Below are 18,677 nucleotides of genomic sequence, written 5' to 3'. Positions count from 1 at the left end.
GGGCTCAGTGAGCCTAATGTGTGCCTCCATGCCAGGCTGGGGACTTGTGTTCAACCCAAGAGGATCCCTGAGGCTCACTGGCCTGCCAGCCTAGCGAGTCAGCAACCACCAGGCTCAGTGAGAGAGCCCGTCTCAAGAATCAAACTGGAGCACATCACGTAAGATGATTTAAAAAAAGGAAGAGCAATTGAGGAAGATGCCTCATGTCAACTTGTAGCTCCGTACGCACCTATTTGCACACATTCCTGCACACACATGCACAATACACTACAGTTTAGATCACTTTTCTTCTCTGTGTATCACTAACTCAGCTTTCAGTCCTTCAGAGCAATTATGAGACTCTTCACTCTCTTTCAGATTTACCAACACAGCATGTCGCAGTGTTTTCAAGGGACTTTTCTAGTTGACCAAGTAATGTTCCCCGTTAATTCTAAAACTCCATTCCAGTGAAAGCGCTCACACTTGGCAGAGTGAGAGCTGAGGACCCCTTCCCAAGTCATTGGAACCTGAAATGTTCAGAATTCCATTTAAAAAAAAAAGTTTTCAAGACAGTCACTCCTTCAAACTTCTACCTTCCCAGAAAGAATCTGCATATACTTGAGATGACTTTCTTAAAAAGCGAAACATCCAAATTTAAGGCATTTAGAATGTGCAGTGGGAGGAGCAAGACACAGAGAGCAAGGTCTTTTTGGTTCACTTCACCTGGGGGTGAAGAATTTTATTTCCAGTGAAAAGCTGTATACGCTGAGAATACATTGCATAACTGGCCACAGAGTTAATGGTCAAGTGTGATGTTGTGTAATTCCATAAATCTCTAAAATTCAAAATTTCAAGTTTGGAGAACCCAGTGGGATTCGCAGTAGACTGGACGGCCCCTGCACACGGGCGGTGCTGCGAAACTGCACTAACTGGGCACCTTCCTTGTACGAGCTTCTCCACTGACAACTGTTGGGGATTGCACAGCTGAGCAACTGCTTTATCTTCAGATAACCCTTTCTTTATAGTGACCCGTTTTGCCAAACTATTATTTTGTGGGAAACTAAACATGTGAAATGTCCAAAAGATGTTGATCAAATTACTTGACTGTTTTTAGGAGACGTTTACAAATCCTGCTCAACTGGGTTTCTGAGAGAAAATGTCCTGGGAAGTGGCAGCAACCAGCCCCTCCCACCCAAACCCCACAGGCGGTAGAGAAAATTCCTAAGACTATTCTACAAATTCATCTGATTTTGAGTGCATGGAAAATAGAGAAGAATTATCATGCCAACGTATGGATATATACTATATTCAAAAGGCTAGTTATCAAAATAAGAGTCATGGTTTGATGCAACCTAACTATGTTTTATAAGATGCAGCTACATATTCTGTGGTCATTTCTGTTACGTACTACACTCAGTCCTCATCAAATTAAGCTATGTATACATGGCATTTGAAATAAATATTCAGTATTGCAATAGGGTCATATCCTGCTACTGTACAAGCATGGCATGCAAGTAACTAGGCCTTGACTGTAGAGTGTCATTATCTTCCTGAATTCCAGAGAACATGAAAAGTATGCATACAGTACCAGTACGTAACATTGGTTAGATGTGTCTTTCATGTTCAACAGAACTACAGAGTGTGCCACTGCTTTGAGAATCTTCTGCATTGCTCTTCTGTTTCCTGTCATCACCTGATGTCAACCCGGGCCACTCCAGACTGAACTTCAGTGAGCTGCTGTCGATAACAGGACCCAATGACCAGGGTTCCATGTGCGGGCCGTCACGTTCTTCCTTCTGCTGTTACTCAGGGCCTGTGTCTGGAGGGATGTTTTGAATGTGGCCAGCAGTGACCATGTTCGCAGTCTGTCGACTTCCCACAGCACCAAGTGACGATGTTGGAGGAGGGGCCTTGTTGCTGCTGCTGGGCCCAGCTCTTGCCCTTGCCTGCATTCTGCAGGAAGAGGTTGGTAGGCAGCAGGACACGGGAAGTGTTACCTTTAAAGTACATTTGTTACACCTGTGAAAGGTAACCGGTAAACAGAAGAAAGCTGGAAGAAAATGGCATGTTCTGGTGAAGACCCAGAGAAACACACGCCTGGCTTGCTGGTTCCCAGGCAACCAAGGCATCACCGTAGGACCAGAGGCACTGCTACCGAGTGGCAGTGGGCTCTCTTCTGGCTGTCAGGCTGGAGGCTCTTCGTGGAAGAGGGGACCCTGCTTGGCAGGCAGCCTCCTCAGTGCTCGGCCACCATGCTCAGAGTTCTGACACACCTCCTGTCCCGACAGGTGCACACGTCCAGTGGACCCTCTGCCCTGGGTTCCCATTAGTTGCACAGTTACATTCTCCAACTGACTCTGGACTTCGTGTGGCCATGTGTGGAATTTAAACACATGATCCACAGCCTACCAAGTAAGCCCCTTGATTTCATATTTATGATGAGATAAAACAGCAATTACAGCTGCCATGGCTTGTTCATTTCCAACTCATATGCAAATGACCTAAGTTTGCTAATGAGGCAAAAACTGTACACTTCTCATCCTTCAAGCATTATAAAATGTCTTTCTTTAAAGTCTTGGGATATAAACAGTTGATTTATATGAATTACATATTTCCATCTGCATTAAGAAACAATATACATCTTTTCCCATAGTAAGTTATGCTAGCTCTCCACCTAAGAGCCATAGAAACTGACGTCACATGTGTGGTCCTCAATACTGTTACTTAGAAAAAACTCACTGGCACTCTCTGGCCACTTGGGACATTGCCTGCTTAGAGGGGACTGTACCTGGCCCTGGCTCCTAGGACATTGTCCTCTGTAAGACCCAAGGCCACAGAACAGCTTTAACGGAAGCCATGGTGAAGTAAACCAGCACACAGCACAGACGCAGTTTCCGTCCTCAGACACAAGTTCCTTGACGTGTGGACAGGTGCTTCCGGTTGCGCACGCCGGAAGGCTTGTCCTTGCTATCAGAAGGCTTCTGCTGCGAAATGTCTACCAGGGCGCTGGCGATAGCGAGGCCTGGAAGGAAAGGAGAAGGCGTTTAGACGCTCACATAGATGAGGCTGGGATGGGCAGAGGCGGCACTGGGTAGAGTGAGTACATCCAGCCAGGAAGCGCTCAGAACAGCAAGGAGAAGAACAAGATCTACGGCACTGGGCACCGAGGCAGAGCCGGTGAGTGCAACAGCCAGCGCTGACACCGCTTCCCGCCTCACTTCTGAGTCTGAACACAGGTTTTTTTCTGGATGGACTGGGACTCTCCGGGGCTGCTATTTTGCTTTTGCTTCTATAACAAAACTCATTCAACTCATTCGATGTGCCTTTTAGAAGAAGCTTGGATGGCACTTGAGTTTCTGGAAAAACTGAGCATTGGTGTAAGACTTGAGGTTGGGCTGTGGCTTTCCCACAAGGAGACCGCAGATTGCTTTCTTGCCCCCCAAATCCCCTGTGCAACACTGTTCCTTCTCCTCGCCTGGGAGCCCTGCTCTGCTTCTGTAGAGCCCTGTGAATTCTTGAGTAAAACAAAGGAAAATCTACCATTCCCCTTCCAGCCTTTTTAAGACCTGTCAGAAGAACCCCAAAGTTGTGGAGAACTGACTTTGGGGTGAGCTGACCCAGTCCTTCCATCCTCATGGGCATCATCACATGCTGTTTCCCAAGGAAGATCTTTATTTGGGGGTTAGCCCACATAAGATGCTGTTGAAGCATTCCATTCTGTGGGTCATGATATTCTATGTAAACTCCAAAAAGGATCTGGCAAGAACAGAACTCAGGACTTTATCAACAGAAATAAATGTCAGTAAAGGACCATGGGACAAAGGAGGACACGTGAGAGAAGAAGGCCTCATCAGAAGTCATTGGGCCCCCTCAAGTAGACTTTGGCGATCTTTGACCCATCGGAAAGTTGGGCAGGGGTGGTGGCCAGCAGAGTTAGGTCCCAGTTAGGAGGCAGAGCAGAGGGGAGAGGAATGAGCATTTGTGCACAGGTGAGCTCATGACTACACAGACTCTTCTTGGGAGGGAAGTGAACTCAGGGTCATCCGCAGACAGGAGGCGTGGTGGGGGCAGCTGTGGCTAGACAGAGAAGGGTTACAGCTGGCAGCAGCCGTGCGTCAGAATGCTAACTCTCCCTGAACTTTTCAGAGCTCACACAGGCTCACACTTAAGACAGGCGTGTTCCTGCTCCTTGCCAAGCATGTGTGAATGCCCAGAGGGCCACGAGTTGTGTTGTGGGGTTTACTCACAGTGAACCCTTCAATCTCTACTTCATGGATGTGAAGGGCTTTAATGCCCAGAGGGCCACGAGTTGTGTTGTGGGGTTTACTCACAGTGAACCCTTCAATCTCTACTTCATGGATGTGAAGGGCTTTAATGCCCAGAGGGCCACGAGTTGTGTTGTGGGGTTTACTCACAGTGAACCCTTCAATCTCTACTTCATGGATGTGAAGGGCTTTAATGCCCAGAGGGCCACGAGTTGTGTTGTGGGGTTTACTCACAGTGAACCCTTCAATCTCTACTTCATGGATGTGAAGGGCTTTAATGCCCAGAGGGCCACGAGTTGTGTTGTGGGGTTTACTCACAGTGAACCCTTCAATCTCTACTTCATGGATGTGAAGGGCTTTAATGCCCAGAGGGCCACGAGTTGTGTTGTGGGGTTTACTCACAGTGAACCCTTCAATCTCTACTTCATGGATGTGAAGGGCTTTAATGCCCAGAGGGCCACGAGTTGTGTTGTGGGGTTTACTCACAGTGAACCCTTCAATCTCTACTTCATGGATGTGAAGGGCTTTAATGCCCAGAGGGCCACGAGTTGTGTTGTGGGGTTTACTCACAGTGAACCCTTCAATCTCTACTTCATGGATGTGAAGGGCTTTAATGCCCAGAGGGCCACGAGTTGTGTTGTGGGGTTTACTCACAGTGAACCCTTCAATCTCTACTTCATGGATGTGAAGGGCTTTAATGCCCAGAGGGCCACGAGTTGTGTTGTGGGGTTTACTCACAGTGAACCCTTCAATCTCTACTTCATGGATGTGAAGGGCTTTAATGCCCAGAGGGCCACGAGTTGTGTTGTGGGGTTTACTCACAGTGAACCCTTCAATCTCTACTTCATGGATGTGAAGGGCTTTAATGCCCAGAGGGCCACGAGTTGTGTTGTGGGGTTTACTCACAGTGAACCCTTCAATCTCTACTTCATGGATGTGAAGGGCTTTAATGCCCAGAGGGCCACGAGTTGTGTTGTGGGGTTTACTCACAGTGAACCCTTCAATCTCTACTTCATGGATGTGAAGGGCTTTAATGCCCAGAGGGCCACGAGTTGTGTTGTGGGGTTTACTCACAGTAAACACTTTAATCTCTTTACTTCATGGATGTGAAGGGCTTTAATTTAACTGAAAAACAAAACAAAACAAAACAAACCTCAGCCTTTGGTTATGCTAACTAGAAATTCAGACGGCACAGATCTCAAGTTTCCTCAGGTCTCCTGGCATGCTTCGGTCATAATTTACAACTTCCCGCTAGCTCACTCCTGGCACCAGCTTTCCAGAGCTGGCCAAATGTAAGGAGTGATATATGACTGCTTCACTGCAGGAGAGAGCACTTATACTCATTCTGATGATTATTAGGTCCAAATATGAAATCATGCCAGAGCTGTGACAAATACTTTTTCCTTTACATGTGGCTTCGAACGCTGTCCCTTCTAGTGGACGTGACCCCAGGAGTAAGCTTAAATAGCCTCAGCTGCCAAGTCTCCACTGTCATGGGGTCCCTGATCCTGGGGGTTTCTGCAGTCCAGAGCCTAGGTAGAGTGTGTCTCTCACAGCACTCCCAGTTTACCCAGGAGCCTGAATCCTGGGGACACAGGGAACTGACAAAAATCGTAAATCACATTTATATGGTTAATATAAATAATATACAAATAAAACTAATATACAAATAAAATTAATATACAAATAAAATTGAAAATCATGCTTCTGACTTGACAGCTCTTCGTGCTGTCCTATGCGAGTGAGCAATTAATGTGCCTAGGCTCTGTAAGCATGCTGGGAACATGGAGGTCCTCCAGAGAGTGGTATTTAGGTGCCTACCCTATGTGAACGCAGAAGCCACTTGGGGTCACTTTCGCCTTTCCCATGGATTAAATGACATCTTCATTCAGTGTTAAGCCTGGCTACCTTTCCAGATCTCGTGGCCCACCAGGAGTTCATAATCCCGTAATTATGGGCAGCACAAAGATCATAGTCAAATGTAAGGATTTTATTTCTAATTTTGCATTTCTTCCTGTTTGATGTATGGTAAACTTTATAATCACCAGAACAAATCAGAAGTTGCCAAGGCTTTGTCCCACTTGCCTGCAAAAGTGAGGAAGGCGGAGCTAGGCCCTCTATCTTCCCAAAATGAGTAGAGGATACATGGACATGGGAGGCTTAATCTCTAGTTTTAGGCCTTGGCATACTTTGTTATTTAACAAGATCTGTTTTGTTATTATTATTATTACTAAGTGACAAAAAGAGAAGCCAATTTATTAGCCTTTAAAGGAGGAATGTTATCTTCTCCCATCCACTAATGAGTCACACCCTAGGGGACAGACTGAACAAAGACAATATCCAGATCCTAAATAAAAATGAGCCCAGGACTGTCACCAGCTGCCTGTTAAGTAAACCAGCCTCTGAGCTGCAAGGAGCAGCCAGGATGCCAGGATGCCAGGATGCCAGGTCACACTGGAGAGAATCCAGACTGCTCATGGTGTCCACCAGTGACCATCCTTCCAGAGTAGACAATCAGCAGGGCAGCCTACCTAAACCTTGTCTTCAGTTCCAAGATGGGACAACTGGAAAAAGGAAATGTTTGCTGTCACCAACTGCACCTAACTGCTTCTAGTTAGCCCATCTACGGCTCCTATACCCCAGCACTCCAACCCAGACCTAACGGTGTCCCATTATCCTCTGAAAGCCTCCCCACTCCATAGCCTGGTGGCAACCTTCTCCTGATGGTCACTGACAATATATATTCTTGAAATAACTATTGTTCACTTGTTTTCATGCTGTGGTTGTGGCTCGCATTGGCAATAAAGACTTGGAGATGAGCAGCCCGGGAGCTGGTCTACACTTTAAAACAAGGCACAACCCCAAAAAGTAACCCTGAAATGGGTTTTGAGACCTGCACCCACTATCTTTTAGTCTGAAACTTCTCCCTGTCAGGTCCTTTCCTGGGAGGAAACAGGCCATCTTCCAGTTGGGGCTTAAGGATGCCATTGGACCCTGCACGGTGACCATGCTGATTGTCACTAGCTCCATTAAAAGCAGGTCATTCCAGAAGATCATTTTTCACAGCCTCACACCAATCATCTGATGGAATCCACTTACTGTGTTTTCTGGGCCCCCACCATTCCTTGTTATCCAGGCACTACAATTAACTGTGGGACGATTCATTATTTTAGACTGGCGCTCTAAAGGAATTTCATTTACCATGTCATGGTGACGCGCCTGCCCTGTGGGCTAGCAGAATGTACATCAATATGTACTCATAGATTCACTAAAAATGCTTGGGTTGAAAGATTTACTGTAAGTGTTAGCTTGTTATACTTTTAATTCTTAAATCCCTGACACCATGACAGATCATTTAAATTCCAAGTCAAAACCACACATATCAGAAAGCCCATCTTCTGTTTCCCCATCTTCCATGACTTCCTGGCCTTGCCAGTGTGTCGCCCTGGCTCACCCAGGTGCGGATAAGATATGGAGGAAGTAGAAGCCTTCATCAGGATTTCCTTCAGCAAATGGGCTTGGTTCAGCCATCACTTTGGGTGCCAAAAGTTACGTCTATTTTGTAAGTGAGCAGAACAATGTGCTAAGGCTACACTTAGCTGCAACCTGAACTCTGTCCCCTCTCTCTAAGCACCTGCAAACATGACCATTGCAGAAAGGAGCAGAAGTAGCTGATAATCAAACATTAGCTGGAAAGTGCATCTTCAAACACTAGAGACACATCTGGAATTTAGTTATTGTTTGTAAAACCCTGGTTTTCCCCATGGACATGAGGTGGAAGCAGGAGGCTGTGCCAGGAACAGTCTAATCATAAAATTACTGATACACATTTCTTTACAATCATGTGAAACAATTAATAAGTACAGTAATAAAATATTGCACCTCAGATGACGCTGCCCTGGAAAGAACATCCCAACATCTTGCACAGAGGTTGAACTTCCATTTTATATCTGAACAGAAACCTCAAAAAAAGTCATCCATTTTGAATTGCTTTCCTCCCCAGTCTGTGGAAAAGCAAGCGCCACTATATATTTTAATTTTCCACGAAAACAGCTTCATTAGGCGTGAAAGGTTAATTGCAGGTTTAAGTGGAGTTCAGAGAACGGTGCGGGGTCTGCAGTGAATCGCACAGTCTGCTTCAGGAAGACAGAATGAGTGCTATAAACTGTGTGCCCTGCTGAAATGTTTTACTACCTCATTTACTATCTGTCTTCTTTTACTGCTTGTATTTGTAGTTCTTCTAAACCTTTAATGGCTACAGTTTTATTTCACTGTAATCAGATTTAAATGGAAATACCATGCTGGGATGTTTAAATGTTTTCCTTCTGATTCTATATAGCTGCACGCTTGTGATCAGAACCTGGGCGATCCTTCACATGATTAAGAAAGTGACTTTGGGAAACTTGGATGTCACACATTCTTTCGCTATTGTGCAGACTCCATTGAACATTCAGCTTGCAAATACTCGGCCATGGCTGGATGCATAATTAGAAAATATGCATTTCCATTTTAATTTATCTGTTGGAAGGCTAGCACAAGTGAAGTCATTATTAGGCAAAACTCCAAAGGTTACATTGTTGAATAAAAACTGAAATACTTCAAGTGCTCCAGAGACTGGGATGACAAATGGGTCAGTCACACTTGTCTGAGAGCTTTAAAAAAATGTTCTCCCTCCCCTACTAAAATCACTGAACACCACATGTGCCAGGGTTTAAATGTAGGTGATATTTGTGTTCTGTTTATGAAAGTTCATTTGGCCTTTAGCACATAATATTGTGTAAGTTCATCTAAAAACATAGTGTATGAACTATGGACAATGCGATACTCAAGTTCTATGGATGCCTTATTCAGTATTCCGAATGCCGCCTGGCATGCCCTTGACTTTGTATGATCCAATCCCTCATTGGCTGTTTCAAATCATGATTTAAAGTAAATTCCCATGATGCTTAGCAAGTGGGGATTCTTCAATATCTCACCAGTTCTAATCTTAAAAATTACAGTATAGGAAATTTTACTTGGTTCTTTCACATAATTTTTTTTTTTTTTTACTTTTAGAGTCCTGACATGTACAAAACCCAGCCTTTACTACACCAAGATTTCCAAGCTAGAAAGTAAATTTGGAACTCAACTGAGACTTCCTTCTTCTGTGCAGCGCTCTGGGAGCTGAGGCAGGAGGATTGTTGGCTTGTCGTCAGTCTAGACTACATAACAAGATTCTGTCTCAAAACAAACAAGACCGAGGTCCCAAACAAAACAAAGACTCTAATATAGAATAATTCCTTATTTTAAGACTAGTCATCCTTAATTACAAAGTGTTTATCACTATTTGAGAAATAGAAAAGTGTCAACATTGTAACAATGGCTATGTTTAATTTTCATTGTGTAGAGAAATTGCATTTTATTGTTTCTCAACTAAATGAAATTATGTGTGCAAGAATGTTTGGTAAGCTGTAAGGTATTATGCAGAGTTAATCAGTGAACTACAAATGCTTCAACAACTCCCAATTCCTGAACATCAAAAGGTTATCTGAAGAGCAAGTCCTTCTTGGAGGTGTTTCTTGAAGGCTGCTATCTATGGCAACTGCTCTCATCCCTAACTGACAAGCTAGCTGACAAGGTGTCAAGGGTCTGAAAGGCTGTGGAGCTTATGCCATGGTTTATCAGGAACCAAGTTATGGAGAAGAGTGTATCTAAAGGACTTTTCTAAGTGTTTAGCACCCGAGACTTCACAATGTCAGTTTTCTGAATTACTGCCTCCTCCTGAGGGTTAAGTTTCCAGAAGGTGCCATGCAAGCTTCCGCAAGAGGGAACAACCCAAAGTCTTACACAGCTATGACACTTCTGAACACAACAAGGACCATCAGGGCATGATAACCCTGAGGGTAAGTAATGACACGGATATCTTGGCAGTAACGATAGCTCTCTAATTGGACTTAAGAAGACCTGCTCAACAAGAAAGACATCCTGCCTGGTACTGGAAGCCTAGCCAGTTACCTGGGCTAGTGAAGTCATGGCTCTTAGGGGAGAAACTACAATGCCACTTTACTAAACCAGCATGACATGTAGCTGTATTCTACATATTTGTCTTCACACCCACTGATATGTGGTCACCCTCGTCATCAAGGAAACTTCTCTTTGCAACAGCTGAAGACCATTACAGGAAGCCATATCCAATCAAAATGCAAAGTTGTGGACCCCAGTCCCAGTTGATATAGCTACAAAACATGTCAGCACCCGAGATAGGAAGCATTTTGGAAGAGAGGGCAGTATGGCTGGAAGAGCCAGAGGGTCAGGAGGTTTGCTGTGACATTGGCTCCTGGTAATGTGAGGAGCCACACCCATAAAGTCTTACCAATATGTCTGCCTACACATGAGCTGAACAAGCACAATAGTAGGAGAGCCAGAGTGGATGTGGGAAAGGCAGCCCAGGAGGCCTCAACCCTTCCCAAAGAACTACAGGCAACAGGGAATGCTGGGGGCGGGGGCAGTCTTCCCCAGGGAAGAGCACACTGCTGTTCTGATACCAGATTGTCTGACTGGACACACACAGAGCCTTGTGCAGCCTGGGTACAGACAACAACAATCAGAAAAAGAAGGACGTGACCAATTTGAAGGGGGTCAGGAGGGTATATGGGGTTTGGAGGGAGGGAAGGTAAGGGGGTATGACATCTGCCACACTAAAGAAATGTCATGACCAACATCACCACCTTCATATGAAAAGTCTTAAGCCAATTATGAAGGGACAGAGAAAGTACTGGAAATTTTGTAACTGTGATGCTGTCTTTTGGTAGCATTCATTCATTCATTCATTCATTCATCAATTCATTCACTCACTCAAAACCAAGCATGACTGTGAGTTGGAATGCCAGATACTTGGGACAGCACACAGAAGGGCAGACTGGAAGACGTACAGACAGCACCTTCTGCGCATGAGCAGTAGGCTGATCCTGAACTAACTTCTCACGGTTGAACTCTCTTGATGTTGGGGAGAAGACAGCATGACTTGTGTGCGCTGCCCACGCAGTAGGGAGCATGCAAGTGGCCAAGATCACCAACAATGAAGCATCAGTGGCATCCCACAGAGCAGGCATTGCTTAGATTACTGTTGCTTATTTCAGAGCAGACTGATGATGAACTTGAGCTCTCTTGGTTAAAGCACACCTTTTCACTCAACCTCTAGGACCTTCCTCAAGACCGTTCTGTTGAACTAGGTCATGCAGATATTTTTATTCTGGATGCACAGATGGCCAGAATGAAGCAGAGTGTGTAAATGACTAGTTCAGTTGATGCAGCTGGTGGGGACCTGGACCCCTCCCCCACCCCAGATCACGGGACTCCAGCTCTGTGCACTTTGTAGGCAAAGGAAGCACTGTGTGGCTTGCATATAGGCACCAACTGCAGGATTTTGAGCCAGAAGAGAAAGCAAAACAAACACTGGTAGGAATGTGAAATCAGCTGGTCAAAGGCTTTAACTACTGTCACTGGTAATAAAGACCACACAACAATGGCACAAAAACAACACCCGATCAGAGCCTGTGATGAGCCAGGCACTGCCCTCGGGACTGGAGGCACATTATCGTATCAGTGTTTGCAAACAGGACTGATAGATTAGCAAGTCACGTGGATTAGCTTGTACAGAGGGCACGATGCAGGCGATGTGTGTGGGTGGCTGTTCTCAGAGGGCATCAAGGTGGGGCAACGGTGCCAGAGCTCCCGGGTGTGCTAACGATGGCACAGGGGGTTTAATCTGCAGCCGGGAGGAGCTTCAGGATGAATGAAGTCACGGAGAGTCGGGGAGGCCACACAATCAGGGGCGCAACAAAGCTGTTTGATTGAGTCGATTGAGTTGGAGAGGAGCAGCAGTGGTGACAGGGAGCAGGACACACAGGGCAGACCCTGAAGAGAGAACTGTGAGCAATGACAGCCAGGCAGACCAGAAGGCCAGGCCTGGCGTGGCCGGCTACTTAGCCAATCACTGTGCAGAGCGATTGAAAGGAATGGGCCAGGCTGGGCGCCCTCACTGCAGTGGTTGTGGTGAGTGGGGAACACCGCAGGGGCTTGTCCAGTGGGGTAGAGAGTTGTAGAAATGCTTGTTTGCAAGGGGAGAGCTGCAGACTTTGTATGGTGAGCACATTAGCTCTTGCTACTTGTGTCTAAAATACGGGAAGCTTAACAGATCGAAGTTCGTTCTTTCCCAGGAAAGTGCTCTGGCTGATGACAAGATGGGCCACAGGAGAGAAGCAGCCCTGGTCTTTGTATGAGCCAAACATGGCAGCACAAGGCACAGACACCAGTAGGCAGAAGGGGAGAGTGGGCAGAGTGGGCCTGGCCCTTGTATCACACAGGGTCAGGAAAGGTCGTTCAGTGCCATTGGCTGCGCAGCTTCCCGTGCTCCGGGGACGGCTGGGCGCAGGTCTGGCTGGGTGCTAGCTGCCCTGCACCGGATGGGAGGAGGCCACCACGGTGTTGCAAAGGTGAGGGCTGGCAGTGTAGAGAACGGAGCATCAGGGAGGAAGGGGCAGGGTGGCCATGGGCTCTCTAAGGACCAGCCCACAACACATGGGTCTTGTTCGTGTTTGTGGTGAGGAACCCCCACAATCCACAGCAACTCTGTGCCAGCTGAGTTTGTGGCTTCCATTTTTTTCTTTTCGACTTACAATTTGGAGCACCTCCGGCAACATTTGTCTTGGGAGGGAGTTACAGTTGTGGCTGCTAATGTTTCTTCTGGTTCTTCAGACATACGGCTGCAGCTGGTGCTCTTCAAGAGGCCACGTGCAAGGCTCCAGATGTTGTCTCTGCCCCTCAAGTATGCTCTCACATGGGAACAGAATGAGCCCCGAGAAGTCAGGGGACTGGGAGGGTTCAAGAACTTCTCTAGAAGTGGACATTTGGTCTTGTTAGTTAGGGCCTAGGACTGTGTGCATTTAGAACTTACACTTAGGCATGATCCTGGCATTAATGGTCAAGGAACTGGCCGAGTCTCCCTTTGGGGGTTTGTGTTGCTTGTTTTTTTTTTTTTTGGTTTGGTTTTCTAATCCTCTGCGTTTATTATCATTTTTCCTATCTTTCTTTTTGAATGGTAACATGCTGACTGTAAGGACTGTTTGCTTTTATGTCCCAGCTGCGCAGTGTGTGTGGGCACTGCACCAACTTTTGAAAAGACTGCCACATTAGACAGATGAAACAACACACAGCTATGTATATAAAGTCACGGCATTATTGTAATAAACTGCAGTAGTTTATTAAAGTCTCCAAAGCAGACTTGTGACCTCTACCTGAAACTCAGATCATGGCCAAAGTGGGAGGGAAGTAAGCAGAGTAAAATTATGCAAATCCTCACCTCCAGACATTTGGATAAAATGGGAGGGAACCTTTACAGGGAACCGTGATTTCCACATCAATGTTATTACAAATCACTTAGACCGCACCAAAAGTTATTACAGATAGCCAAAGGCACTTTTGGCAAAAACTGTGGTGTCTGTAGACAACTGGTCCTTGTCACAGACCAGTGACAAGGTCTGTAAGAGAGGGCAGTATGGCTGGAAGAGCCAGAGGGTCAGGAGGTTTGCTGTGACATTGGCTCCTAGTAACGTGAGGAGCCACACCCATAAAGTCTTACCAATATGTCTGCCTACACATGAGCTGAACAAGCACAATAGTAGAAGAGCCAGAGTGGATGTGGGAAAGGCAGCCCAGGAGGCCTCAACCCTTCCCAAAGAACTACAGGCAACAGGGAATGCTGAGAGAGCAGCGGAGCCGGGCCATCATTTCTCCAAACAGACTTAGAGCCTGCTCAGATGTCTGAGAAGCTCTAAGGACCTTCTTGTGTGTGCTCTTAGTGGCTCCACACAGGGACTGACCTTCCGCCTAACAGAGCACAGAAAATGAAACTGTCGTCCCCAGAGCAGTTGTGAGCATCTGAGTGTGAATGTCCCATAAACGCAGACCCTGCAGATGAAAATAGCATCATTTTCTGCGCTTTGCCTTTGGGCAACAATGAACTGAGGAGGCGCAGAGTGCACAGGTGGGACTGTTCAGGTTGTATTTCACAGAGGGTCTGGCTGTGCTCTGGAACGTTCTGATATCCAGAGGGATGAGCACTGCCCATTCGTGCCCAGTATCCCCAGGAATGGAGCAGGTTCTCAGGCCTGGTGTTCACGACCCCTGCTGAGGACTCGCTGTTACTGGCGCACTCCCTTCCAGGAGGGGCGCTTTGCTCACCACGGGTCCTTCACGTGGGATCGATGAAATGAGTTAAGTGCTGGATGGAGGCTGGCGTCCTAGTGGCGTGTGCCATTACAGAATGCTGGCCGGGAAGAGAAGAGAGCCCAAATGTCGTTTGTGGGAGAGTCAGGATAGTCTGCCCTCTTTATGAGGCACATTCACCTTGGATGCCATCTACCTACTTTAGAGAGGCCTCAGCTGGCACCAGATTAGAACAACACTTCCAGGTCACTGAGGAGAAGCTCTTATGATCAATGCTCGATGAGAACAGCGGGCTGAGTTGTGCTCTGTAAAGGGTTTTCAAATCAGGCTTGCTCCCAGGTCTGGGCAAGGGGCCAGTTCACCACCCAGCTGCCTCTGATGTTGGCTCAATGGTGGATGTGTTCCCATAATTGGAGGACAAAATAATTTTAACAAAGAATCAAAACTTAATAGTACATTTTAGAGGCATTGCAAATAAGAAAATGAAGCTTTACAAAGGTATGAAACTATCAGGCTTGAAAAACTATCATCAGATTTGGTTTCATATTTTTAAACACAAACTTTCTTGTATAAAGTGGGAGAAAAAAAAAGATTAAAAATGTTATTTGCAAAAAGAAGATTCCAGGCTCCAAGGTCCAGAAAATATTTACAAGAAAATCATAGAAGAAAATTTTCCCAACTTAAAGAGATGTCCATAAACATACGAGAGGCCTACAGAACACCAAACAGACTAGACCAGAAAAGAAACTCCTCATGTAACATAATGGTCAAAACACTAAATCTACAGAACAAAGAAAAAAATATTAAAAGCAGCAAGGGAAAAAGGCCAAGTAACATATAAAGGTAGACCTATCAGAATCACACCAGACTTTTCAACAGGAACTATGAAAGCCAGAAGGGCCTGAGCAGATGTCATGAAGACTGTAAGGGATCATAGATGCCAACCCAGACTACTATACCTACCAAAGCTTTCAATCAACATAGATGGAGAAAACAAAATATTCCATGCCAAAACTAAACTTAATATCTACACAACAACCCAGCCCTACAGAAAATACTAAAGGAAATCTCCAATCCAATGAAAACAACTTCACCCATGGAAACACAGGATATATATAACTTCACAACAAAATATTAAAAGAAAACAAGCACCGAAACACAATAACACCACCAACTCCACAATAAAAGGAACTAACATTCATTGGTTACAATTATCTACCAACATCAATGGACTCAACTATCCAATAAAAAACACAGACTAACAGAATGGTTGCAGAAACAGGATCCAACATCCTGCTGCATCCAAGAAACACACCTCTGCAACAAAGATAAACACTACCTCAGAATAAAGGGCTGGAAAAATATTTTTCAATCAAATGGACCCAGAAAACAAGCTGGGGTAGCTATCCTAATATCTAATAAAATAGACTTTCAACCAAAATTAATCAAAAAAAGATAAGAAGGGGCACTTCATTCTCATCAAAGGAAAAATCCACCAGAAGGACATCACAATTCTGAACATCTATGCCCTAAACAAGAGTACCTACATTTGCAAATGAAACATTAGTAAAGCTTAAATCACACATCAATTCCAACACCTTAATAGTGGGAGACTTCAACACTCCACTCTCACCAAGGGACAGATTATCTATAGAGAAGCTAAATAGGGAAATAATGACACATACAGAGGTCCTTAATCAAATAGACCTAATAGATGTCCACAGAACTTTTCACCCAAACTCAAAAGAGTATACCTTCTTTTCAGCACCTCATGGAACCTTCTCAAAAATTGACCAACATATTCAGGCACAAAGCAAGCCTCAACAGATACAAGAAGATTGAAATAATCCCTTGTGTCCTACCAGACCATCAAGAACAACATAAATAACAAAAAGCCTACATACACATGGAAACTAAAAAAAACTCCCTACTCAATGACAGTTTGGTCAGTGAAGAAATGAAAAAAGAAATTAGAGACTTCCTAACATTCAATGAAAATTAAGGTACAACTCACCCAAACTCATGGAACACAATGAAAGCAGTGTTAAGAGGAAAGTTCATAGTACTAAGTACCTCCAGAAAGAAGTTGGAGACTTCTCATGCAAGCAACTTAACAGCATACTTAAAAGCCCTGGGGAGGGAAGAAGTGGACACACCCAAGAGGAGTAGACAATTAGAAATAATCAAACTCAGAGCTGAAATCAATAAATTGGAAACAAAGAAAGCAATTCAAAGAATCAACGAGACCAAGAGCTGGTTCTTTGAGAAAATCAACATGATAGACAAACCCTTAGCCAAACTAACTAAAAGGCAGAGAGAAACTATCCAAATCCGCAAAATCAGAAACAAAAAGGGGACATAACAACAGACACTGAGGAAATCCAAACAATCATTAGGTTTTACTACAAAAGCCTAAATGCCACAAAATTGGAAAATTTAACTGAAATGGACACTTTTCTTGATAGATTCCATTTACCAAAATTAAATCAAGATCAAGGTAAATAGATTGAATAGTCCTATATCCCCCAAGAAAATAGAAGCAGTCATCAAAAGTCTCCCTTCCAAAAAAAGCCCAAGGCCAGATGGTTGCAGCACAGAATTCTACCTTCAAAGAAGAGCTAACTCCAATTCTCTTCAAACTATTCCACAAAATAGAAACAGAAGGAACAAAAACTCATTCTATGAAGCCATAGTCACATTGATACCTAAATCACACAAAGACCCAACAGAAAAAGAGAACTTCAGATCTATATTTCTTATGAACATTGAAACAAAAATACTCAATAAAATACTTGCAAACTGAATCCAACAACATATAAAAAGTATCATCCACCTTGACCAAGTAGATTTTTTCCCAGGCATGCAGGAGTGGTTTAATATACAGAAATCCAACAATGAAATCCACCACATAAAAAAACTGAAGTAGAAAAAAAAAACCCACATGATCATCTTAGATGCTGAGAAAGCATTTGAGAAAAATCCAACACCCATTCATGTTTAAAGTCTTGGAGATATCAGGGATACAAGGCACATACCTAAACATAATAAAGACAATATACAGCAAGCCTATAGCCAACATCAAACTAAACGGAGAGAAACTTAAATCAATGCCACTGAACTCAGGGACAAGGCAAGGCTGCCCACTCTCTCCATATCTCTTCAACATAGTACTTGAAGTCCTAGCTAGAGCAATAAGACAACTCAAGGTGACCAAAGGGATACAAATCAGGAAGGAAGGAGTCAAAGTATCACTATTTGTAGATGATATGTTAACATACACAAGTAACACCAAAAATTGAACCATAGAAATCCTTTAGCTGATAAACATCTTCAGCAAAGTGGCTGGATATAAAATTAACTCAAAAAGTCAGTAGCTCTCTTGTACATGAAAGATGAAAGGCTGAGAAAGAAATTAGGGAAAACTACACCCTTCACAATATCCACTAATTACATAAAGTACCTTGGTGTGACTCTAACCAAGCAATTAAAGACCTGTTTGGAAAAAAAAATTCAAATCTCCAAAGAAAGAAACTGAAGAAGATATCAGAAGATAGAAAGAACTCCCATGCTCATGGATTGCTAGGATTAACATAGTGAAAATGGCCATCTTAACAAAAGCAGTGTACAAATGCAATGCAATTCCCATCAAAATACCAACACAATTCTTTGCATACCTCGAAAGAACAATTAACTTCATATGGAAAAACAAAAAACACCAGAATTGTCAAAATGATCCTGTACAACAACAAATTGTCTGGAGGTATCTCCATCCCTGATCTCAAGCTGTACTACAGAGAAAATAGCAATAAAATCTGCATGGTACTGGCATAGAAACAGAACGGTGGATCAATGGAATTGAATAGAAGACCCAGAAATAAACCCACACACCTACAGATATTTGAATTTTGACAAAGAAGCCAAAACCATACAAAAGGACAGCATTTTCAAGAAATGGCGCTGGTCTAAATGTATGTCTACATGCAGAAAAATGCAAATATATCAATATTTATCACCCTGCACAAAACTAAAACCCAAGTGGATCAAAGACCTCAAAATAAACCAGACACACTAAACCTGTTGGAAGAAAAAGAGGGAAAGACCCTAGAACTCATTGGCACAGGAGACAACTTCCTGAACAGAACACCAACAGCACAGGCTCTAAGATCAACAATCAGTAAATGGGACTCCGTGAAACTTAAAAGCTTCTGTAAAGCAAAGGACACTGTC

The 18,677-nt window shown here is 44.3% G+C and overlaps 1 protein-coding gene across 2 annotated transcripts in view; it reads right to left on the bottom strand.

The window, feature by feature from the left end:
- Positions 1-685: 685 nt before the first annotated feature.
- Atrnl1 (attractin like 1) overlaps positions 686-18,677 on the bottom strand; it is a 563,418-nt gene continuing 545,426 nt past the window's right edge. The window contains exon 29 of one of the 2 annotated variants that reach the window (XM_060391717.1): positions 686-3,001. In XM_060391717.1, coding sequence (XP_060247700.1) covers positions 2,880-3,001 — 122 coding nt within the window. In that variant the 3' untranslated portion in view covers positions 686-2,879. Of the gene's footprint in view, positions 3,002-5,322; positions 5,370-18,677 lie in introns of those variants that run through there. The other variant, XM_060391720.1, reaches the window with a different exon arrangement.

This window comes from Meriones unguiculatus, chromosome 1, assembly GCF_030254825.1.
Source record: "Meriones unguiculatus strain TT.TT164.6M chromosome 1, Bangor_MerUng_6.1, whole genome shotgun sequence".
NCBI classification, from domain to species: Eukaryota; Metazoa; Chordata; class Mammalia; order Rodentia; family Muridae; genus Meriones; species Meriones unguiculatus.
This window is presented reverse-complemented; position numbering and strand designations above follow the sequence as displayed.